The sequence below is a fragment of the Sebastes umbrosus genome, chromosome 23 (genome assembly GCF_015220745.1).
Source record: "Sebastes umbrosus isolate fSebUmb1 chromosome 23, fSebUmb1.pri, whole genome shotgun sequence".
Lineage (NCBI taxonomy): Eukaryota > Metazoa > Chordata > Actinopteri > Perciformes > Sebastidae > Sebastes > Sebastes umbrosus.
The window spans coordinates 9,573,552-9,597,738 of NC_051291.1; the positions used below are offsets into that span (position 1 = coordinate 9,573,552).

General features: G+C 38.8%; 2 protein-coding genes across 3 annotated transcripts; one reads left to right on the forward strand and one right to left on the reverse strand.

Annotated features, from left to right (window-relative positions):
- Positions 1 to 328: 328 nt before the first annotated feature.
- Positions 329 to 6,187, reverse strand: klhl42 (kelch-like family, member 42). Its single transcript, XM_037759800.1, has 4 exons — positions 5,246 to 6,187; positions 3,735 to 3,944; positions 3,474 to 3,667; positions 329 to 2,016 (listed from the first exon to the last, which is right to left on the reverse strand). The coding sequence occupies exons 1-4, from the start codon at positions 5,797 to 5,799 to the stop codon at positions 1,562 to 1,564; spliced, it is 1,413 nt and encodes a 470-aa protein (XP_037615728.1). The 5' UTR covers positions 5,800 to 6,187; the 3' UTR covers positions 329 to 1,561.
- LOC119482363 (endosome/lysosome-associated apoptosis and autophagy regulator family member 2-like) lies at positions 3,548 to 22,885 on the forward strand. 2 transcript variants are annotated; one of them, XM_037759790.1, is made up of 23 exons: positions 3,548 to 3,684; positions 10,088 to 10,235; positions 13,676 to 13,796; positions 13,890 to 14,079; positions 14,164 to 14,311; positions 14,571 to 14,660; positions 14,746 to 14,851; positions 14,930 to 15,079; positions 15,528 to 15,616; positions 16,299 to 16,479; positions 16,720 to 16,848; positions 17,234 to 17,324; positions 17,541 to 17,643; positions 17,748 to 17,885; positions 18,251 to 18,523; positions 19,084 to 19,257; positions 19,822 to 20,011; positions 20,090 to 20,186; positions 20,337 to 20,438; positions 20,657 to 20,783; positions 21,130 to 21,308; positions 22,012 to 22,174; positions 22,456 to 22,885. In XM_037759790.1, the coding sequence occupies exons 2-23, from the start codon at positions 10,125 to 10,127 to the stop codon at positions 22,525 to 22,527; spliced, it is 3,024 nt and encodes a 1,007-aa protein (XP_037615718.1). In that variant the 5' UTR covers positions 3,548 to 3,684; positions 10,088 to 10,124; the 3' UTR covers positions 22,528 to 22,885. The 2 variants fall into 2 exon arrangements, with proteins under 2 accessions (XP_037615718.1, XP_037615719.1); XM_037759791.1 differs by lacking the exon at positions 10,088 to 10,235 and having other exon boundaries at positions 3,583 to 3,684.
- Positions 22,886 to 24,187: the final 1,302 nt, after the last annotated feature.

Consider the following 24,187-nt stretch of genomic DNA (forward strand, 5'->3'; position numbering starts at 1 on the left):
AAGGATTCTGTTTTTCTACAGTAGGTGTTCATGTATTATTATCTGTTATTGAATAAGAAGCATTTTCCAAAAGGTTTGACTTGTTATGTATGTTTGTAAAAAACAAACAAAACCCCAAATACCTGAATCCCAAAAGTGAAAATCTACCTATCCCAACAAGCGAATAATCGAATAGTCAAATATTCGGGTCCAGGCCTAATGACAACTTTCTCTCAGTTGATTTAGAAGTTTTGAATGAAAATAAGAACAAACCTCAGAGACACAAGCAGTATATGGACAAATTACTCAATATAAACCGGTTAATCAAAGGACAAACAGCAACACAGAACCCTGAACATCGTCTTTATTATCATGACCTAAATTCCCAAACAAACAACTAATGCAGAGAGCATCTGAAATCCACCAAACCAAAACATTAAAAGTGCTGCATTTACCCAAAAATTCAGGAGTTTCATAAATAAATTTAGCTTTAAGGCTCATTTCTTGTGTGTGCACACCCCCCGATATTAAATCAAATAACTGAAAAGTACCTTAATGAAAACAACATCTGCTTTAAGCAGAGAGAGAAAATCAAAACAGCAGTTTTGGTCAGTTGCTGGCAATGTAACAAAGTCTTGCATTTTGTGCTTTTTTTTTTTTTCATTAACTGAGGTTGCAGAAGGCACATGTGCATCGTTCATTTCATGGAATTGCGCTTTAAGCTTAGCTTAGTGTATCTCTGGAAAATAAGACTGTGCAAGTATAACACATTAAGCTCCCTCTGAGCAGCTTCTCATCCAAAAACAACAACTTTCAAGGAACCTCTAATCCCCTTAAAACTGGCAGTGTAAAACCAAAGCCATTTTTTCACGATTATCTGCTATGTACAGTTCATAAAGACGAGATATTTTAAGGTTCGTAGTGGATAAACATGTACACCAATGCCGTATTTGGAGTGTAAACATTGGGGAATATTGTGGCCCATAGATGTAAAGGCATGCTGTTATGTAACCCCAGTTTGTTTGTGTCATGTATTAGCATTAGATTCGACAGAGGTAAACGTTGTATAAATAATTACCTGCTGATGTTTGAAAAACCCAGAGGGTTTATTATACACTAAAGAAAACATACTTATTAATATTATATTTCTGATCCGTCTGATTTAGATCCCTCTAAATGTTACACACTGGCCCTTTAACAACCTTTGTGGTTTTTCACACTTTCACATTATTTCTCAGAGAAACGGATGATTACGACTGTGACTTTAATGTCAACACATGAGAGGCACAAACTGGGGCTCGCTGTTGTGATGCAGTTGACCTACGGGCCATGGCGCTTCATCACTTTCATACTTTTCATTGTAGCTTTTGTATTTGCATCCACAGCAGTATGTACAATGTAGTGCGTTTTTTTTTCTTTTTTTGAGGCACAAAGGTCACGAGGCGTTCAACCTGGCAACCGGACACTGTTCCCGCTAATGCCACAGAGCCCCATTCTGTGTGAGAACAAGCAAGCCACACACTGGCCTGTATTAATGCCACATGGGCTCCACGCAGTCTTTCCCATCAGCCCTCTCTCTCAATCACAGCACGTTGGGGAGGTAAAGCGAACACAGCAGCATGTTCTGACCCAGAGCCGGGAAGCGTCTGAAGGCCTCCCAGGCGTCAGAGAAGATGTTGTACTTGAGAAAGACGCGGTGCTCCAGGCTGGTGGGCAGGCTGACGTCGCGGCTCATGATGTAGATGCCGTCGTTGTGCAGCGTGCACGTCAGGTTCAGGCCCGACTTGGACGTGTTCTCCTTCAGCTGGATCCACTCGCCCGTGGAGACGTTGTAGGACTGCACCGTCAGCACGTCCTCCGTCTGGCTGGGGCGCCGCTGCCGCTGGCCCACCTCCAGTTCGTGGGTGTAGCCGCCCACCAGGTAGATGGTGTCCTCCACCGAGAGCATCTGCTGCTTGCGGATGTGCGCCGAGCAGGTTCGAAACACCGTCCAGGTGTCGGACGTTGGGCAGTAAAGGAGGACACTTGTGTTCCTGTCTGTCAGACCAAAAAAACATGTTAAACTCAAAATTGAAGGAACTTGTTGCTTTCTCACTAACATGTAACAGCACCACGGGTGTAGGTGTAGTTTCAGAAAACATGCAGCGCAACACAAAGTTCTTTCAATCCTGACAGGCTGCGTACAACAATAAACCTGTACTGTATGTAGCATGAGGGGTACATTAAAGCAGATTACTGTGGGTGTACTGTAATCATGGAAACCAACTCAGATGAGTGAAATCAACATTTTTATAAAGTCATTGAGTTCCTTTCAAAGTATGCCCTTGAGCAGCAATAACTACTGGAACATCCTGTTCACTAACCAAAGCCAAGGCCGTTATAATTGAAGTTATATAAGTAATAATACACTACGCAGTGACAAAAAAGGCAAAGAACGCCTCAATGCATCATCATTGCTGTTACTGGTTTAGCTGTGTTACATTAGCAGAGATATACGATACTGAACACAAACCATTAACAGAGACAACACTCATCCAGGCTTTCATTTATTCTCACTGCTACAATCTAGCGTCGGCACGATACTGGAACTTCTAACTCGGATACAATACCTTGAAAAATATCGATATTTGATACCATTTTCAATACCACAGGGAAAAATTTACAAAACATTGAGGGCATTAAATATTAGATTTATATATTAGCTGTGTGTCAACTCAGTATTGTATTGTATTGAAACCATTTCAAATATTCAGTACTGATACTTCAATATTTTTGACAACACTACGACACAGTGTCCTGATTATGAAAATTCCAGAAACGGATGCAAAGAACGCCTCAATGCAAAGACGTGACAGTATTAATTTCTCTGTTACTGACTGGTTAAGCCGCGTTATATTAGCCAAGATATGGTACTAGAGCTGCAACGATTAATCAATAAATTGTCAACTATTAAATGAATCACCAACTATTTTGATAATCGATTTGAGTCATTTTTAAAAAAAAAAAAAGTCTAAATTCTCTGATTCCAGCTTCTTAAATGTGAATATTTTCTGGTTTCTTTACTCCACTATGACAGTAAACTGAATATCTTTGAGTTGTAGACAAAATAAGACATTTGAGGACAGCTTTGGGGAAACACTGATTGACATTTTTCACCATTTTCTTACATTTTATAGACCAAACAACTAATCGAGAAAATAATCAACAGATTAATCGACAATGAAAATAATAGTTAATACTGAGCACAAACCATTATCGGAAACAAACACTCATCAAGGCCTTCATTTATTTTCATTGCTACCATCCCATAAGCAATATTGTAGCATCAAAGCACACACTAGTTGTTTCAAAGATAGTTTTTATCCTCAGGCAAAAAGACTTTTCAACAGTCTGCAGGACAGAGGAGCAAGAGCCATCATTGTTTTTAATGTTTATATTGTTAGTAACTGTTTTTGATAGCGTGGCTGTATACTGATCTGAGTTATTATACCAACCTCTTGCAGTGTATCCACCCATGACGTAGATCATCCCCTGGCATTCGCAGGCAGAGAACTCAGCCAGCGGGTCGGGCATCGAGGACACACAGGTCCACCAGTCCTGTTCTGGGCTGTAACACTCCACCGTGCCCAGACTCTGGCCTCCTACAGCGTACATCTTCCCTTGCACTGCCAGCAGCTTGAAGTTGGACCTGAAGGAGACGATGCAGTAAGTGAAACATGGCTCTTGATATTTCAGAGGAAATGTGTAGATTTTACCTCTTCTGGTTGAGCGGAGCCACCTGGTTCCACTCGTTCCTGCAGGGGTTGTAGCAGTGCACCGCAGAGATCTCCTGACTCGTCATCCGGTAGCCACCGACTATGAACAGGTAGTTATCCAGGACAGCCGAGCCATATCCTCTCACGTTGATCATATCTGTAGGCAGGTTGTTTGCAAGCGGTTTCCAGCGCTGCTCCACCTCTCCGTACCTAAGAGTGACAGAGGACACTGTTTTGACTCTGCTTAATACAGTTACAAAACACCTCATGCATCCTAAAGGTTATGCCAGAGTTTTATTTGTGGATTTTAGCTCAGCTTTTAACTCAATGAAGACATATTCTCCTGAAAAGGCTCATTGATCTCAATATCAACACGGGGTTAGTTCTGTGGATCAGAGGCTTTCTTTCCTGCCACCCACAGAGGCTGTGTTCGTCCCTCTGTGCTATTCTCTCTTTTTACCAATGAATTTATGATCAATGAGGAACATTTTTGCTGACGACATGGCCTTAGTTGTCCTTCTACAGAAAACAGACCCACTGGGTGAAGCTGCCTATCTGGCCCACACTAAAGCCCTTCAAACATGGTGTCACACTAGCCATCTAGAAATCAATGTGGCCAAGACAAAAGAATGAATCATGTGCAGCACAAAACAACACAGAGCCAGTTCCACTTGATGGCCAACATGTTGAAACTGTGGAAAACTTTAAATACCTCGGTACAGTGGTACATTTTCAAGAGATGCTCACAGCGACTTTATCAGTCAGTAGATTTTTAAATTAGTGTACAAAACTACTGTTGAGTGTTTCAACCTGCCTGGTTCGATCACCTAAACTGTAGATATAAGAATAAACTCTCAAGGATTGTGTCAATGGCAAGCAAAATAGTTGGTAAACACCAAAAGCCCTTGACTCAAATTATTAAAGAAAGGACGAGGAAGAAAGCGAGGAATATCCTGGCAGATAGCTCCCATCGTCTTCAGCCAGTTTGAGCTCCGGGAGGCGCCATAGAGTCCCTCTGGCAACTGAAAATGTGTTTAAGGAGTCCTTCATCCCTACTAGTGCCATCAATATTCTTAACTCAACAAAGTGACAGCGCAGATCTAAGCCACAGAAAACAGACCCACTTAGTGAACCTATGTGGGCGGCTGTGGCTCAGAGGGTAGAGCAGGTTGTCCACCAATCGGAAGGTTGGTGGTTCGATCACATGTCGAAGTGTCCTTGAGCAAGGCACTTAACCCCAAATTGCTCTCGAAGGCATAGCCATCGGTGTGTGAATGAGTATTTAGATTAGATCCTGATGAGCAAAGTTGGCAGCCTCTGCCATCAGTGTATGAATGTGTGTGTGAATGGGCGAAGGCTGACATGTAGTGTAAAGCGCTTTGAGTGGTCAGAAGACTAGAAAAGCAATATATAAATGCAAGTCCATTTACACTGACATGAATTGTTTTAATGTGTACCGAAGACAAATTTCCACCCTGGTGGACAATAGGATTTATTGTATTGTATTGTACCTCAGCATGGACCAGGGTTCATCCTGGTCTGGCACGTCCAAGGAGAGACAGGTGAAGTCTCCTATGGCCACCAGTGTGGCGGTGCCTCTCATGCGCATCTCCCTGACTTGGTCTCTGACAGCAGAAGGGAGGCTGCTGAACTCTGGCCTCCTCAGCATGGGATGATAGTAGCAGCTCATGTATTTGAGACAAGCCTTACGCAGATCATGAGTCCCATACACTTCAGACAGGCTGAACAGCTCCACGCAGTTCTCCAGCTTTATCTCAGAGGTGAGGAGCTTGAGGATGGAGGTGACCTGCAAGAAGGAGGCGGTCTCGATCAGGTCCTCCAGAGTCTCGTTGACCACCTGCACCTTGGAGGTGTTGATGAACTCCAGGACCAGCTCCAGACCGGGGACACTGAGCCCCTGCAGCTGCACAGAGTCCTCCGTGGACTCCCTCATCCCGGAGCTGTACAGAGCTCGGAAGTAGTCGCTCTTCTCTATCAGCTTCTTCTTGTTCACCTGGTAGATTTTGTCATCCATGACTATGGCAATGACCTGCTCAGATGACATGGTGAAAGCTGGAGTCTTTATATCTCTCAGGCTGAGTTGTGTATGTTGTCAGCCTTCCTCAGAGAGTCACCGTTTACATTTCACCGACCAGGGAGCTCTGTGGCCGGTCTATATATGGTAATGTTCAGCCCATAGAGAGCCATGGAGAGCTAGCATAGAGCTGCTGCGGCTGACAGATAAAACTAGCCAAAAGTACCTTTTCCTCGGATTAACATTCCTCCACAGTCAGATAAAAAGTCGCTCCAGTATATAAAGACGTTGGTTAAATAGTGTGGTTTGTTTCTGACTGCTGCAGTAACGTTTCCCATCGCATTTTATCAGCCTTTATCAGCCTTTAGCGGGACGGTCTGCAGAGCTGTCACATGTTTACTGTTTTGATTCTGCACTCACTACGTCATTTCCGGGTTTTATACTTCTTCGTGAGTTTTTTTTTTGTAGCGCTGTTGTTGTTGTGTGCTGCTGCTGACACCTTCAGGTTAATGGATGAATAGCTCCACAACATTAAAACCCACACAAATGTTCATAAAACAAACAAACAATTACAAAAAACACAGCAACATGAGACATCATCATATAAAAAAGAAAATCTAAATATCTATTCAGCAAAAAAAAAATTAAAATAACAGCTACAGGGACATTTTCATGTAAAAAAAGAAATTGAAATAAAATCTAAATATTTATTCAGCAACAAAAAAACAAAAAAACAGCAAACAGGGACATCATCATGTAAAAAAGAAAAATCGAAATAAAATCTAAATATCTATTCAGTAAAAAAAAAATAAAAAAACAGCAACAAGAACATTTTGATGTAAAAAAAAGAAATTGAAATAAAATCTAAATAATTATTCAGCAACAAAAAAAAATAAAAAACAGCAAACAGGGACATCATCATGTAAAAAAGAAAAATCGAAATAAAATCAAAATATCTATTCACCAAAAAAAAATAAAAAAACCAACAAGGACATTTTCATGTAAAAAAAAGAAATTGAAATAAAATCTAAATATTTATTCAGCAACAAAAAAAATAAAAAAACAGCAAACAGGGACATCATCATGTAAAAAAGAAAAATTGAAATAAAATCTAAATATCTATTCAGCAATAAAAAATAAAAAAAAAACAGAAAGAGGGACATTGTCTTGTAAATAAAATAAAATTAAAATAAAATATAAAATTGTATTCAGCAATAACAAAATTTAAAAAACAGCAACAGGGACATTGTCATGTAATAAAATAAATTGAAATAAAAGAAAAAATATCTATTCAGCAATAAAAAATTTAAAAACACAGCAACAGGGTCCTCTGCAGTCTAGTGTTCACAGCTCTGTTTTTGTCCAACACACATATTTGATTAGATTTTCTTCCCAGTGACCCCCAGTTGAGAAGTGTTTTGTCAGTCTTTATTGCAGGCAAGGAGATTATTGTATGCTGGACAAAGAAAGTCAGAATCGTTGCATGTTTGCATTATTTTAAGATAAGATATTCCTTTATTAGTCCCGCAGTGGGGAAATTTGCAGTGTACAGCAGCAAAAGGGATAGTGCAAAAAACAAGATGCATCAGCTAACACAGTAAAAAAAAAAGAGCTAAACAAAGTGTAACAGAATATGAACCATTTAAATAGAAGGAAGTATAAAAATAGGAGCAGTATATACAGTATTGACAATAAACAGACTATTAACAAAATTGCACAAGTGGAAAATAATATTGCACAGTGAGAATAAAATGAAATTCCACCTGAAAATATCAGTTTATTGTCAGTTTGTTGGTGTATTAATGGTCTACTGGGAGCAGTGCTGGTTGTGGAGTCTGACAGCTGCAGGAAGGAAGGAACTGCGATAGAGCTCCTTCACACACTTTGGGTGGAGCAGCCTGTCGCTGAAGGAGCTCTCCAGTGCTTTATTCTAATGCTGTTTAGTTTTTTGGCTCTTGTCTTTTAAATGTTCTTTTATGTCTTATGTAAATTACTTTGTGTTTTGAAAGGTGCTATGCAAATACATTTGTCTCATTTTCCTACACAGGGACTCAGTCAGTCAGTAAAACCTGCAGTTTGAGAACCACTTGTCCTGAGTCCACCGGTATGGCATGGCTCAGAAACAGGGAATCCTCTTGTAAATATTTATTTTGAAAAATGTAATCATTAAATAAAGACCAAAGATGGAAAATATCTCCACCACTTTAAGAAACGGCATCAGTACAGGTGGGGTTTTGAGGCTTTGGTGACAAATTGCATTTGTTGTAGGAGCTTATATCATTGTTTTTACCACATCAACACATTTGTAATATATATGAATGTGCTTTTTGTGATGCAAAAATCATCATCCGTTCTAACCTAAACTACATTGTCTTGTGTTGATCTCAAGCTCGTACTGTTCTGTCAGTGCAGAGTTATAATAAGCTCAGCAGCCAACAGGCCTGTTGTCTATCTCCAGCTGTCAATCAAGATAACGTGTGCGTTATCACACTAGTGACGTCACAGTCTGAGTGAAGATTTAGCTCAGAGGGAGAAGTCAAGAGACCAATCATTCACCAGGCTGAGCCTTCAAAATAAAAGCATAGAGAAAAATATATTGAGGTGCTAAGATTATTATAATTTCCAACAGGTACGATGAATTCATCAAATTACTTAGTTATAAATTATCCATCCAACAATCCAAAACTCCCAAGATATTCATTATCATATAATTATTATAATATTATCATATAAAGAAAAGAATCAAATCTGCTCAATTTGTGAAGCCGGGATCAGCAAACATTTTCTTGAAACAATGAATTAATCATCAAAATAGTTACCCATTAATTTTCTGTCCATCAACTCTATGATTAATCAGTTAATCCCTTCAGTAGTTATTGTTAGAGAAAAATCCATATCAGTTTAATAATATATTATAGTACCTAACAACAAAATCCTTCTTGGAATCATAAATGTAAAAGTATTACCATATTTTTTATACAGAACACCTTTCTTAAATAATGATTACACCTTGCAAAAGCCTGCAGGATAAAAAAAATAAAAGTTATGTGAATTAAACCACAGGAAATTATCATAAAGAATAATAATAATAATAATCAATAAATATTATAATAATAATAGGACATAAGAATAATAACAAAAGAATAAGAGTGCATTACACAGTGCCACATCTTGTTTACTTCACATATTTATTCCCACTTTTTATTCTAGGGCAGGGGTCTGCAACCTGCGGCTCTTTAGGAAAAAAAATAAATCTGAGATTTTGAGAATAAAGTCATAATAACACGAGAAAAAAAGTCATAGGTCTACGAGAAAAAAAGTCGTAATATTATGAAAATAAAGTCAGAAGTTTAAGAGAAAAAAAGTCATAGTATTATGAGAATAAAGACATAATATTATAAGTAGTAATTTTAAGTATTATTTTCTTTTTTTCTCGCAAAGTTATGACTTTATTCTCATAATATTACGACTTTTCTTCCCGTAAAGTTATGACTTTATTCTCGTAATATTACGACTTTTCTTCTCGTAAAGTTATGACTTTATTCTCGTAATATTACAACTTTTTTTCTCGTAATATTATGACTTTATTCTCGTAATATTATGACTTTATTCTCGTAATATTACAACTTTTTTTCTCGTAATATTATGACTTTATTCTCGTAATATTATGACTTTATTCTCGTAATATTATGACTTTATTCTCGTAATATTACAACTTTTTTTCTCGTAATATTATGACTTTATTCTCGTAATATTATGACTTTATTCTCGTAATATTACAACTTTTTTTCTCGTAATATTATGACTTTATTCTCGTAATATTACAACTTTTTTTCTCGTAATATTATGACTTTATTCTCGTAATATTATGACTTTATTCTCGTAATATTATGACTTTATTCTGTAAATCTCAGATGTTTTTCTCCTCAATGTGGCCCTAATAGTCCGTAGTACATTTGCACTTTGGCCCTCTGCATTAGACTTATATACTATATACTTAGACTATAAACTGTGTTACCTTCATCACAATGCTCAAATGTTTTGCGGCTCCAGACAGATTATTTATTTATTAATTTTGCCTAAAATGGCTCTTTTGATGGTAAAGGTTGCTGACCCCTGTTCTAAGGATAGTGAGTTTTAGTTTGAAAGCCTGGACCGGAAGTGGTGTATTTTATATACTGCGTGTGTGTGTATTGATGGTGATGGTGTTTGTGGGTGGAGAGAGAGTGAGAGACGGACAGAGAGGCGCATCAATGACCTGGACACCACCACCACATAAACACTCACCGCTCGGCCTGTTTCATGTTCCTGGCTCCAGGCAGCGGACAGCCGGCTGTTTGTGATCCGAGCTGAGGATGCTGGAGCTGGGATGGGCCTCCTGGTTCCCCCGCTGCCTGGTTCTGGTTCTCATCATCATCATCACATCATCATCATCAGTGTCCACCGACCTGCGGCCGTGCCATGATGTGAGTACTGTTATTATCTCCTATAATGTCGTTATGCTACTTCAACACACAATTAAAAGGACTACATTTTTTTTAATCATTGTTATCATCTAGAAATTACTATTATCCATCACATATTTTAATGCAGTGATCAAATAAAAAAAAATGGCCATGCATTCAGAATTAAACACCCACATTATAGGCTCCTAACAATGCACAATAAAAAAATACTACAAGTCCATCTTTTTATATTGGATCCTATGCATGCAGAATTAAACACCCACATTATAGGCTCCTAACAATGCACAATAAAAAAATACTACAAGTCCATCTTTTTATATTGGATCCTATGCATGCAGAATTAAACACCCACATTATAGGCTCCTCACAATGCACAATAAAAATATTTTTATATCCAGCTTTTCCATGGAGCCTAGAGGCAAAGTGAGGATGTTACACAGGATGCATAATTTCTCTTTATTCAGTGTGAAAAGCCCAATTAACATTATTCAGTTACATTTTTAAATTTAAATTAATTAATTTAATTTAAATTTAATTTAATTTAATTTAATTTAATTTAATTTAATTTAATTTAATTTAACACTTTTATCTTGCCAAAGTTGATGAGAAAATCAATAACACTCATGTTTGTACATTCAGTAATAAGCTACAGCCAATAGGCTAGCTGGTTAGCTTAGCTCAGCATAAAGACTCACTGCTCCTGGCCAAGATACAGTCTAGCACAAAACCTCCAATAACATTTTAACATGTAGTTTTTACACTTCAGTTTTGTATGAATTTATCACATGTTAGGTGTTAATTTGTGAGCTTTATTTTATTTTAATTACTATATATTTTAATTATTATATATATATATATTATATATATTTTTATATATATTATATATATTTATCAATAATGTTTGAATGTAATCTATCATAATTTATTTGTTGATCATATTTTGTATTATTAATCAGAATATGTAAAGTAACTAAAGTTATCAAATAAATATACAATATTTGGCTCTGAAATGCATCGGGGAGCTGTTAACCCACCTGGAACAGTTATTATTATTATTATTATTTAGATTAGATTAGATGACATTCAACTTTAATGCAATTGCACACACATTACAATACAGTTTAGCATCTAATCAGATAGCAAACATGCATATATAGATATATAAAGATAAATAAAAATGTACAGAATAAACAATAGGCCAGTGGGGTACAAAATAAACAAAACAATATGTTATGTTATGCATATATAAACTGTCACGGAACATTATTTCCAGGTTTTTGGCATTAAAACATTCAACAATATCAGTTATCAGCAGACCAAAGAGATTAGTGTCCATCTTTTCCTGTTGTCTACATAATTCCCAAAACCTCCAGTCCTCTAATCTCCTGACTCAGAGGATGCTGCTTGTCATGGCGTTGAATTTTATCCCCTGTCCCTGCTCTCTCTCTTCCTCTCATCAGTCTCCATGGCAACCAGCGTGAGTCACCCGGGAGACCAGCGAAACACATTAGCTCATGTCCTTTTTATCAGTCTCACCTTTTCCCACAACTGTTGAACCGATTAGCATCGGCACAGCGCTCTTTGTTTGTCCACTAGACAGCAGGTGACTCTCAGCACAGGTTGCCATGTTACATGTTAATGAAGTGGTCGTCCTCTCCTCTCACATGGTCATCCACAGTTTGTGTGTTTGTGTGTGTTGGGGGGAGGAGGAGGGGTGCAGCATGAATGGCCATTTTTGTTGTTGCAGAGAGGTGATTAGTCATTTGAAAGAGCTCAAGAGTATCTGCACCGCACACATCCTGCATCTCCAAACCATCTCTGATTCATTCCCCCGTACACACATCCTCAGTCATTTCTGTGATTGTTCCAGTTTAATTAGCTGTTACTTAGATGTCAGTGCTCGGCTGTCTGTCCGGCACACTCTGATGATTTGTCTGCCCAGTTGAGCAGCTGGTTCGGGGGGAGGAGATGGAGATCTGCCAGAGCGAGGCTTTGGACTCGAGGGGAGTCACATTAAAACCGAACCAATCCCTAATATACTTATGGGTTTTACAGCCTTAATTCTGCAAGGATTGCAAAAAGTAGAAAACTGATTTAAAGACATTCAAAGGTAAAAAGAGAAAGTGAGGAAAGTGCAAGACATTGAATATATTAAATCTGCTTACTGGTGTTGAGCATTATACAGCCATAAGATACCTAAAGTCCACATCTAAGAGATATGAGAGAGGTATCAATCTTATCATCCTAAATCTCAAACTTTTCCTCTATTAAATAATAAAATGTAATTAAAGAGCATTTTTCTCAAAATCATAATAAATATATTTGCTCACCTGAGATAGGGCTGGGCGATATGGCCAAAATCTTCTATCATGATACAGATCATCTCATATCTCAATATGTATCACGATATAGCAGGTTTTCTGGTAATTCAATAAATAAATAGTCTATATGAAATAACCTCATGGCGAAGCCTATTTCTATACTTCTGTGTGAATTAAATATTGACAAATGAAAAGGTTTAAGTGAAATTATAGAGAAATAAATATAGGTCTAGCCTACAGTATATTGCAATAGAAACCATATAGAAAAATTTATACGAAATACATTTTTTTGTAACGTTTTGACGATCTATATATCATCATATTGCCCGGTCTTAACCTGAATGTGTGACAGGTGCATCATAAGGCTGCGAAACTTGAATAAAAGTGAAAAACTCCTGCACACTTTCTTGTTTACTGCTGGTTTATTTTATATTTATTTAATACAATGTTTTCGTCTAAATTGTATATAAATGATGAAGATTGTTGAGACCAAAAAGTTGAATTAAATGAATATGAAATAAACGAGTAATGAGTGTGCGAGGGAGTTTTATTCTTTATTTTATTCTAGTATATTATTAGGATCTTTTTTAAAATGAAGTGCTGTTAGCGTTTGAAGTTAAAGTTAAAAAATGAGATATTAACCCAGATAATAGGATGTAGAATATAATAGAAAAGTAAACAATATTCAAAGGCAGTTTGGGGAAATATGTTGAAAACAACGAGTCTATAAGCTGTAATGTATTAGGTGTACTAGGTTGAAAGGTAATAAAAAACAAATCTCAGCACTTGTACTGAACGCACTCTGTTGTCATGTGTAGCTCGTGTTTCTATGGAGATTAAAAGCTTCCTAATAAGCTGCTTTGGAAAAAAATGTTCCTCTAAATGAATTTTCAATCAGTTCAAATGATGAGCAGAATAATGTCACAAGCAGCAGGCCTTGGGAAGAAGCGCCTGTACGGAGACGACCTGCTGCTGCCATGCTTTTAATGGACCATTAGTGTTCCAGCGGGTTGGTTGCCGTGTGTGCCCGTCCAATTAACAGCTAACATGCAGACCAGAGTGGTCTATTGGATGATGTATTGATCTTTGTGTGTATCTGTGTGTGTGTGTGTTCTACAGACAGACTACTACTACCAGTACACAGAGTGTGACAGCACAGGGTCACGATGGAGAGTCGCCATCCCTCTCAACCCGAGCTCCTGCTCAGACCTCCCACCTCCAACCAGAGGAACAGACTGCTGTAAGTACTCTCTGTGTGTGTGTTTGTGTGTGTGTGTTCATATCTATATGTGTTCACATGTAATATGACCCTCTTTCCTTCACCGTCTCACAGCGTTCTCCTGTCCGGCCGGGAAGTTTTTAGAGATGACCACACAGCAGTGCACGCCGTGTGCGTCCGGCTCCTATTCGCTGGGCAGCGGCCTCCGTTTTGACCAATGGGACGCCATCCCCGCAGGCTTCACCAGCCTGGCCAGCTTCTTGGACCCCGGGCAAAACGGAGAGGACATTCAGGCCTGTAACAGGTGACACACTAACACTAACCTTTCACACAGGTTAACATGGAGATGAGTATATTTTTTTCTGAGTGTGTTTTGTCCGTGCTGCAGCTCATCGTGGACGCCGCAGGGTGTGTATCTGGAGTCGAACCGCGACGAGTGTACGGTGTCTTTGGTTTACGCCGTCCATCTGGAGAAACAGGGATCCGTCTCCTTCACCTACCAGTACCCCGACAACAACATCTTCTTTGAGTTCTATGTGAGCACCAATAACTGCTTCTTATATAATGTATTATAATATATTAATTTGCCAATATATCAGGCTAATATATCTGGGAATGAGTAGCGTTAACGTTAGTTGATTCAGGAAATGAATTGATTTAAAACTCCTTGCCTTTAACAAATCCATATATACCCCGGTTTACAGTAATAAAAAAATAATTAGTTGAGGTTTATTGTGGATGAGTCAAGAGCAGCATCTGTTGTTGCTAATAGCAACCATATCAACATGTGTTCAGGTCCAGAACGAGCAGTGTCAGGAAATGGCTCAGACTGATGACCAGAAGTGGATTAAAGTCACTAACAATGGAGAATGGGACACACACACAGTGAGTATCTGACTGTGCTTGTGTTAGTAGGGAGGGACAGTATTATGGTCTGTGTGTACATCTTTGTTGTTGTTGTTGTTTTTAGGTGAATCTGAAGTCCGGTACCAACATCCTGTATTGGAGAACCACCGGCATCCTGGTGGGAGGGAAGATGGTCAAACCTGTGCTGCTCAAGAACATCCAAATAGAGGGTAAATCATAATTCTAACACATAATAAGGCATTAATGAACATATTTATTATTTATATAAATTATGAACACCTGTCCAGGTGTTGCCTACACATCGGAGTGTTTCCCGTGCCGGCCCGGCTGGTTCAGCTCGGCGCCCGGCTCCTCATCCTGTCAGCCGTGTTCCAGCAACACCTTCTCCACAAAGGGGGCGTCCTCCTGTACGACCTGCCCTGAACACCACTACTCAAGTATGTCCACATCTAACAACAGCGTGTATCAGAAAAGCACAAACTAGTTTGAGGCTTAATTATATCCAGTGAAAAGAAAACTGTGGGTGAGCTATAATAATAAACATAAGTTTTGCATTTAAAAAAAAATATTTTTTGCGTTAAGTCAGCCGATCATAGTGTTTTAATGTAACTTAAAGAGAAAAATCAGAAAAATATATAGGCTGATGGTACTTTTTTTATATAATAATTTCTCAAATTTGGTTATTATAGGTTTGTGACAAACATATGCACCATGGGAGGTTATTTAATAATTGAATATATTTTCTTTTTTCATTCATTTAACCTTTATTTATACTCATTGGTCTTCTGATGCCATATTGGATGAGCTTTGCTATTGACTTTGTTGTATAATATAAAGATCAAAAAGGTTTACATGGATCATCACTGTGTCCTCCTCCTCTCTCAGATGAGGGCTGGGCCGAGTGTAAGGTGCGGCCGCCGTGCTCAGAGAAGGATTATTTCCAGATCCACACGGCCTGCGACAGCGAAGGGAAGGTCAGCATCATCCACATGTTTCACATTTCACATCCTCAGGACAGACACACCTACTTATAAACACACCCCAGAGAGTTTTAAGGTAGTAGTTGATAAATTGTCAAAGACAATTTGATTGATTTAAATTTAAATTTTTAACGTTAATATGTCCAAACAAAATAATCCAATTGAAACAAAACAATTTGGAAATATATAGACTTATATATAGACCACAAACACCCATGGTGGTTTTATATTTAAAACATGATCAGCATGAAAACTCATGTTTATCTTTGGTTACACTTAACAAAAGAACATATAATGCACTGCTTGTTCATACGCTGTTTTTACCGCATTACATTTAACTAGACTGTAAACAGTGAGGACGTTTCGTTGGCTCTCTGAGGGCATCGTGTCAGAAACTAGAGAAGTCACACAATGACATCAGAGAGGAAACGATGAAAAGCTTAGTGAACGTTTTGCATGTCATCTGATCCAAAGTCAGCTTCATTGGCTCTCGTCCACGACCTTGGCCTGTTCTGATTCACATCTCTGAAAGCGCTGACTAAGAGTGATGATGGTTAAAGAACATTGTTGACAGTATTGTTTGTGTATCTCAGTCTGTTTTCCTCCAGGTACATTTACATGTTTTTTATTTGAGCAAGGTAAAGCCCCCTGACTTCTGTGGCTTTGTTGGTTCCAGACGCAGGTGTTGTATCGTTGGGTGGAGCCAAAGATCTGTGTGGAGAACATCACGGGGGCGGTGGAGCTGCCGGCGACGGGGCAGAGAGAGACCTGTCCTCCCTGCAACCCCGGCTACTACAACAGCAACGACTCCACCTGTTTGCCCTGCCCACCTGGAACCCACTCAGACGGCACCTCCGGTAAACCCGCTCACACCTGGCTTGCACTGCTACCGAAGCACCGGGCCTGTATTCATATAATCAATCCGTATTTATCTAAGGAAAGTCAACTCAACACCTAAACAGAGACGACCCAGCTGGATTATCCACTCCTGAAAAGATGGTTCTTGTGCAAACATGATGTTTTATCAATGAGGAAAATACCATTGTTGTATCTAAATAAAGCTTTTGTGTGTGTGTGTGTGTGTGTGTGTGTACCAGTGTGCCTTGAGTGCCCTGCAGGTACGGAGCCAGTGTTGGGTTACGAGTATAAATGGTGGAACGTGCTGCCGTCCAACATGAAGACTTCCTGTTTCAACGTGGGCAACTCCAAATGTGACGACATGAACGGTGAGTACAATAACACCTGAGGTGTTACTGAGGCACGAAGGAAGTGTTCACACCTCATAAATAATTTACAAAAAAATGTTATATAATAATTAAGTATGCAACTTCGGACGCAGCAAATAGCTGTTCTGGAGCTTTCAATCTTATCACATGATCTTCATCAGCAAATGATCTTTCGAAAAAAATATATACATATAATTTTAAGAAAATGTAAATGTTCAACTTTCCATTTTGTTTTCCTTTTCTGCCGATGAAGATCATGTGATGTGATCAAATATCCAGAACAGCTACTTAAATGGACATTGTGGTGAGATTGTGTTTGCACAGATCTATAATCCAGAATCAGTGAGGTGAAATGTGTGTGTGCATCCTGTCTGTTGCTCATCAGGATGGGAGGTTGCAGGCGACCATGTTCGCAGCGGAGCAGGCAGTTCAGATAACGACTACCTCATCCTCAGCCTGCATGTGCCTGGCTTCAAGTAAGTCTGTGTGCCTTCACTCTGGGGAGATCTGGTTGTTTTGTGTCAGCCTTTGATTTATCTATGCATGTTTGGACACCACAGAAAGAGAGCTGTCTTAACAGAGAATAAGAGGTTTTGTAGGAAGAAGTTGCCGGCTAAAATCCACTTAACAATACTGTGTTTCTATATCTGAATCATCTAAATCTCTGGCTGTGTTTGTGTTTTCGGTGGCAGGGTCCCAGCTTCTCTTTCAGGGATGACCGGCAGTGAGTTTGGCTGGATAACCTTTGTGTTCGAGACCATCTGCTCTGGCGACTGTGAGCTCTACTTCATGATGGTGTGTCGCGTTTGTCTCTCCAGTTTATTTATAACAGTGTTCTACATATTGTTGCTCAGGGATCCAACCTATATCTAACTGTTTTACTGTGACGCCCCCTGCAGGATGTGAACAGGAAGAGCACCACAGTGGTGGAGTCGTGGGAAGGCAGTAAGGGGAAACAGTCGTACGCTCACAGCATGTCCAGGAACGCCTCTGTCACATTTACATGGGCCTTCCAGAGGACGAATAATGCTCAGGACGTAAGTGCTCTCACACAAACATTAAGCACCTTATTCCATTTAATTTAATACCTGTGCATTTCATTCTCTGGATTTATTAATTAGTAATTAATTGTTCTTCTCTACAAGAGAGAGTTTTGTTTTTCAGCGACTCAAGAAACTATTATTGTATTACTTGATACTTTTCTTTATATTTTGTATTATTTAACATAAAATAACTGACAATTCTAGCACTGAAAGATTCATTTTAATTGTAAGTAAATTATTATTTCTAGCATTACTGTTAGTTTTTCCAAAGTGCAAAATGTGACAATAAATGCCTTTCATTAAATATTAGGAACATATCTGTACCTCATCATATGTTTCTATCCTTGTCCTGTTTACAGGTTCGTAGTTACGTCAGTGACACGGTGAAGCTGTACTCCATCAGCGTGACTAACGTCCTGGATGGCGTGGCGTCGGCGTGTCGGGCCTGCGCTCTGGTACCTCAGAACTCCCAGCGGGCCGGCTCCTCCTGCGTCCCCTGCCCTGCTGGCTTTTACATCGACAGAGACACCAACCGGTGTCAGGAGTGTCCGCCCAACACTCACCTGGCAGGACGCCACACCTTCGGCCAGGACGCATGCGTCGCCTGTGGGCCCGGAAGTATCAGCAACAAGGTAGAGAGACCTCCTTCTCTGGGTTTCATGGTACTAGTGCTGATATGATAGTTGAGTTTTGGTACTGATACTAAAACAATCTGTATTTTCATACCGTACTTTGAAAAATATACATTTTTCGTACTTTTTTTTTCATTAAACAAAGACTCCAAAGTTCTTTCTAATGTTAAATGTTGTCAAAACACAAGCATAAGTAGAAAAGATTACGAATCTGACTCTGTGCTACGGACACGTTGTGGTCAAAACCAAAAAGAAATTGCGTTTGATATCCAGTCCTACTCTGGGTTTTATCAGTAAGTGGGGATTTCTTTAAGTCACTGTCTGGGGGGTCCGCCGTGTCAGGGGCCAGATAAGGTTTATAAAAATCCTGTTTCAAGTGCTAAGCCTTTATAGGGTTCATTTACAGTTTTTATAGGAGACATAAAAGATGTTTCCTGGAACAAAAACCATGTTAAATTGACTAGAAAACCTTCTAATTACAGCAATAAAAGGGTTACTGTTTATACGTGTTGTAATTTCTGGTGAGCGGTTGAGAGTTCATGTGTTTCCTTTTCTTTCAGGAACACTCTCGTTGCTACAGCGACTGCTCCTTCTCCCACACAGAGAACAACCGTACGCTGACCTTTGACCTCAGCCCCCTGAGCGACGTGGGCTCGCTGACCATCGGGCCGAGTTTCACCTCTAAAGGCACCAAATACCTTCACCTGTTCAACATCAGCCTGTGTGGCCATGAGGTAGATCACACGTACTTGATATCCTCTTATATTAATAACAGATCCGTCACTCTCCTCTCATTCTTTATTAACATATCCTTCAGATCATATCCTGTTTTTAAACTTTGACCTGAATATAACTGGATATTTTGCACTCATGGTTAGTTGTCTTGTATGAAAGCAGGACTAAAAATTGTAATTCCTAAAATTCAAAATTTATACTAAAAAATAAGTGATTTTTAATGTGGGATTTATTTTGTATTTTGGTTATATTATAATCAGTCAGTTTTAAGCCTCTTGTGTCTGGATTTATTGATGTTTATGTCAGCATTACTTTACCTTTTCCTCACTCGCTCTTTACAAATATTGCGTATTGTGGCTGATTTCCCACCTGACTTCATTAAATATTCTGGCTATAATACAAACTGACATTTTCCATATCTTGTTTTGAAGATTTTCATATGCAGGCCTGTCATCCCAGTGTGATAAAATGATTTGTTTTTACAGATGCAATGAAACATCAAGCGTAACCATAGCAACTGACGGATAATTTTCATGCTATTTGCATGTGCATGTCTGCTACAGGGGAAGAGAGCTGCCGTCTGCACCGATAACGTCACCGACGTGTCCAGCAAGGACGACCAGAGCGACTCGGCTCAGTTTGTCAACTCGGTGGACAGCTTCATCTGTCAATCAACCATCATCCCAGCCGATGGGCGGGGCTTCAGGATGGCCATTTCCTCCCAGTCCATCAGCCTCGCGGACGCTTTCATTGGTACGATGCTGGTTAAATGGCAGCATGTGGCTCTGTGATCATCAGCTATTAACGTTGAAATCTTTTGTTTGTCTCCAGGAGCAACAGTCGACTCCGTCCTGGACGGCGTGAATGCTAAACCAGATCTTTTTCCTGAGAACTTAAAGGATGTTCCAGACATCAACTTCTTCTACAGGTACAGTAGAGAGACAGAGACAGAGGCAGAGTGAGTCTATGTTGTTGTTGACATATTGTCCCCTCTCTCCCTTTTCCTGTCTATCTTCAGCTGTATCTAATAAAAGCAATAAAGCCCCCAAAAACGATCTGTGTCCTTGTTTTCTGTCAGGTCAACGCAGGCGACGGCTTCATGTGATCAGGGTCGCAGTTCAGTCATCACTGTTCGCTGTAACCCCGAAAAGTCTGAGCGAGCAGAGCTCTCTGTGCCCAGGTAGGTTACAATGTACTACAGTATATTGTATGAGATGGTGATGGAGTGTGAACATGATACAAGCAATTATATAATATGAATGAAAATATACATTTTGCACTACAGGCTTGGGAAAATGACGTGAAAGTACAATATTAAAATGTATAATATGAACATAAGAAATTTGAAATAAATATTAAATAAATTCTGTGAAATTATCTGCGTGTGTGTTTGTGCAGCTCCTGTCCTGCAGGAACATGTGATGGATGTACGTTTCACTTCCTGTGGGAGAGCGCCAGCGCCTGTCCACGCTGCGCTAAGGACGACTACCACAAGATAGAAGGAGCGTGCAAGGGAGGCGTCCAGGTAACAAACCTGCACTAGAACTAATCTGACCAGGGTTGGTTTCAATAGATTCAATTTGTAAGACAAATTGGTGAAATAATTTATATTATTAAAGAGCAATGAATAAACCATCCAGGTCACTTGGCTAAATATATAATGAACCATATATTAATTAATTATAATAATTATTTAAGGAGTAGCCTAAATAGATTTGATAAAGATTCAAAAGGATTCTGGTTCAATGTGCAGATATAATACTAGATTCAGATTCAATAAAAACCCCAAACTCTCAATTCTTCTCATTTTATGCACAAGCAAAATAAGTGTAAATTCTCCATCTGTCTCCCTCCCTCATTGCTCTCTCCAGGTGACTCTGTACATGTGGAACGAGCCCAAGCTGTGCACCAAAGGCGTCTCGCTGCCTCCCAGAAGCTCGGCTCCGTGTGAGGCCATCGCTCTGTGGCTGAAGGTCGGGGTCGGTGGCGGAGCCTTCGTGGCCGTGCTGCTCATCTCCCTCACCTGCTATTTCTGGAAGAAAAACAAGAGGTTAGAGGCAACTGCCAATCTGACGCCACCGCCGAGCTCAGTCAGCGCCAACGTGCTCATTAAGATCACCTTTAATTGGTGTTTAAAGGCAGAGATGTCGGAGGCTGTTTGTCAGCGACAGTAAAGGCTCAGATTCTTTCAAGAAGTACACGTTTTATATTTACCGTATCAGAAACATTTAGTCATGTTTTTATGTTACTTTTAGTTAATTTTTTGTTTTTTACTTTAGTCATATAATCTTTGGTTTTAATAGAGGTCACCAGTCTTTTGGCTGTGACCTCTTAAAATGAAGCAAAATCTATTTCTGACCCTGTTATGGTAATTTTTTCTCAAAAACACAAGTTGTGAGCAACTAAACCAGTTGTTTCTTCTAATATTGTGTCATTTAAAAGGCATTTTAGGGGTCTGAAGAGGTAAACATTTCCAGTTTTTCACAAATCATGTAAGATTAAAGAGAAGTGAGAAAAATAATGAACACAATTTTGTGTAAACAGAGACAACATAGATGTATCTTGGTCTATTTTAGAAGAACAAACTTGGTAGAATCACTTTTATTTTTGGATTAAACTACTATCCTAACACATCAGCTTTTCCAGTAAAAATAAAAGTCTTAGTATTCCTTTCAACACCTACTTTCTTGATATTGTCTCTGCCTAACAACATGCTATCTCACGGTGACGGTGTCCCTGTGGTCTGTGGTCAGGCTGGAGTACAAGTACTCTCGTCTGGTGATGCATGCAAACAAGGAGTGTGAGCTGCCAGCTGCAGACAGCTGCGCTCTGGTTGAAGGGGAGGAACCCGACGACGACGTGGTCTACACCCAGAAACCCTCCCTGCTGGGGAAACTCCGGGCTATCGCTAACAAGGTCTGTAGCTGACTTATTTTAAACTTCATTTAGGAAAGTTGATTGAGCGTTTACTGCGTGCCTATTTCCAGTAATGCCTCACTTTACTTCACAGAGCTTCACTTTCACTCAAATTTTGGTTTCTACGCCCAGATTTTAACAGGCAAATCAGTTGTAATCCTACTTGCCATAAGCCCCGTTTCCACCACAGGAACTTTCCCCCGGAACTAAGAACCTTTTGAGGAACTTATTGAGGTGTTTTAATAGATTTGCCAAATAACATGTTTAATATCTTCTTTCAGCACGAGGTTGGAGACAGCTGTGAGTCTGTGCAGCTGAACTCGTCCCAGTGTGATCGATGGGTGCTGGGATAAACAGACTCCAACAGAGAGAGAGAGGACAGAGTCAAATAATGGAGGAGCATTCAGTCAGTGACGTTTTCAATCACTGCCGTCCTCCTCATGTGTCCTTTGCCTCCCTTCATTGTGAGGGAGGCACCAATACAGACCTCAGATCTCACTGGAAAACTGGACAATGGCTTTTACTGCTAGAATCCACAGGAAACACTCTCCTGCTTTAATGCCATGGATGCTCAACCGAAAGAGAAACATGCTTTTAATGTTTTCCGTATTTATGTTTTGTATTTTTATTTGGTATTTTCTGTTCAGAGTCACGTATTTATATTAATGTTATAATGACGAACCTTTATTAAAGTCCTATTTGACTTTGGTATGTGTGTGTGGATGTTTAGAGTTCATCATATACAGAACAAGTCATGTGTGACAGGCCTTTTTAATATAAATTAAACTACCTAATAGTATGTACAAGAAGAGCTATTTTGATAATCATTTAAGTCATTTTTTCATGCAAAAATGCCAAATATTTCACGGTTCCAGCTTCTCAAATGTGAGGATTTGCTTTTTCCTTTTAATAACTTTAATTTATTTTTAATAATGATGAGGTTTGGACTGTTGGTTGGACAAAACAAACATTGTGAAGGTGTCACTTTGGGCTCTGGGTAAATGTGACGACATTTTTATGTCAAGAAAATAATCATCAGATGGATCCATAATAGAAATATTCAATAGTTGCAGTCCTATCTGCATATGTACTTTTACTTTAACACTTTAAGTACATTTTCCTGACTATACTTGCATACTTTGTAGGACTTTTACATGTAATGAAGTATCTTTTTACAGTGTGGTGTTAGTACTTTTACTTAGGTAGGGAGATCTGAATAATTTCCTCCACCACTGACTTTAAAAAAAATTTAATTAATCAAATTACGAAAACCAATTGAAATTTACCTGGTTGTTAATTCAGCCTTGTCTTGCATGATGAAGGTCGATGGGAATTGGACAGTGGTGAAGGAAGTATTCAGATGCTTTACTTAAGTAAAATACAAATACCTCAATGAAAAAATACTCCACTACAAGTAAAATTCCTGCATTGCAGATGTCACTTGTGTAAAAGTATGTAAATACAATCAGGAAAATGTTCTTAAAGCTTTAAAAGTAAAAATTTTTAATGCAGAAAAATGACCCAGTGACTGATATTTATATATTATATCCTTAGATATAGTAGAATAAAAACAGGATTTTACTGTTGTAGTTGGTTAAGGTGGAGCTAATTTTTAACTAATGATTATTTTCATTATGGATTAATCTCCTGATTATTTTCCTCATATTATCTATTGATTCTTTGGTTTGTAAAATTAAAAAAGAATATCAGAAATGCTTTTTTTTAATAAAAAATATTAAATTATTATTAAAAATAAATTGCAACTATTTAAAGAAAAAGCAGTAAATTATCATTTGTAAAGTAAGTGTCAGGTAAGTAACTTAGTGGAGTAAAAAGTGCAATATTTCTCTCTGAGATGTAGTGGAATAGAAGAATTTAAAGGTCCCATATTATTAAAAAAAAAAGTGAGATTTTCATGTTTTTTATTATAAAGCAGGCTTAAGTCCTATATAAATACTGTGAAAGTATCGAAACGCTCAATCCACTGGGAAATACACACAGCCCGTATTCAGA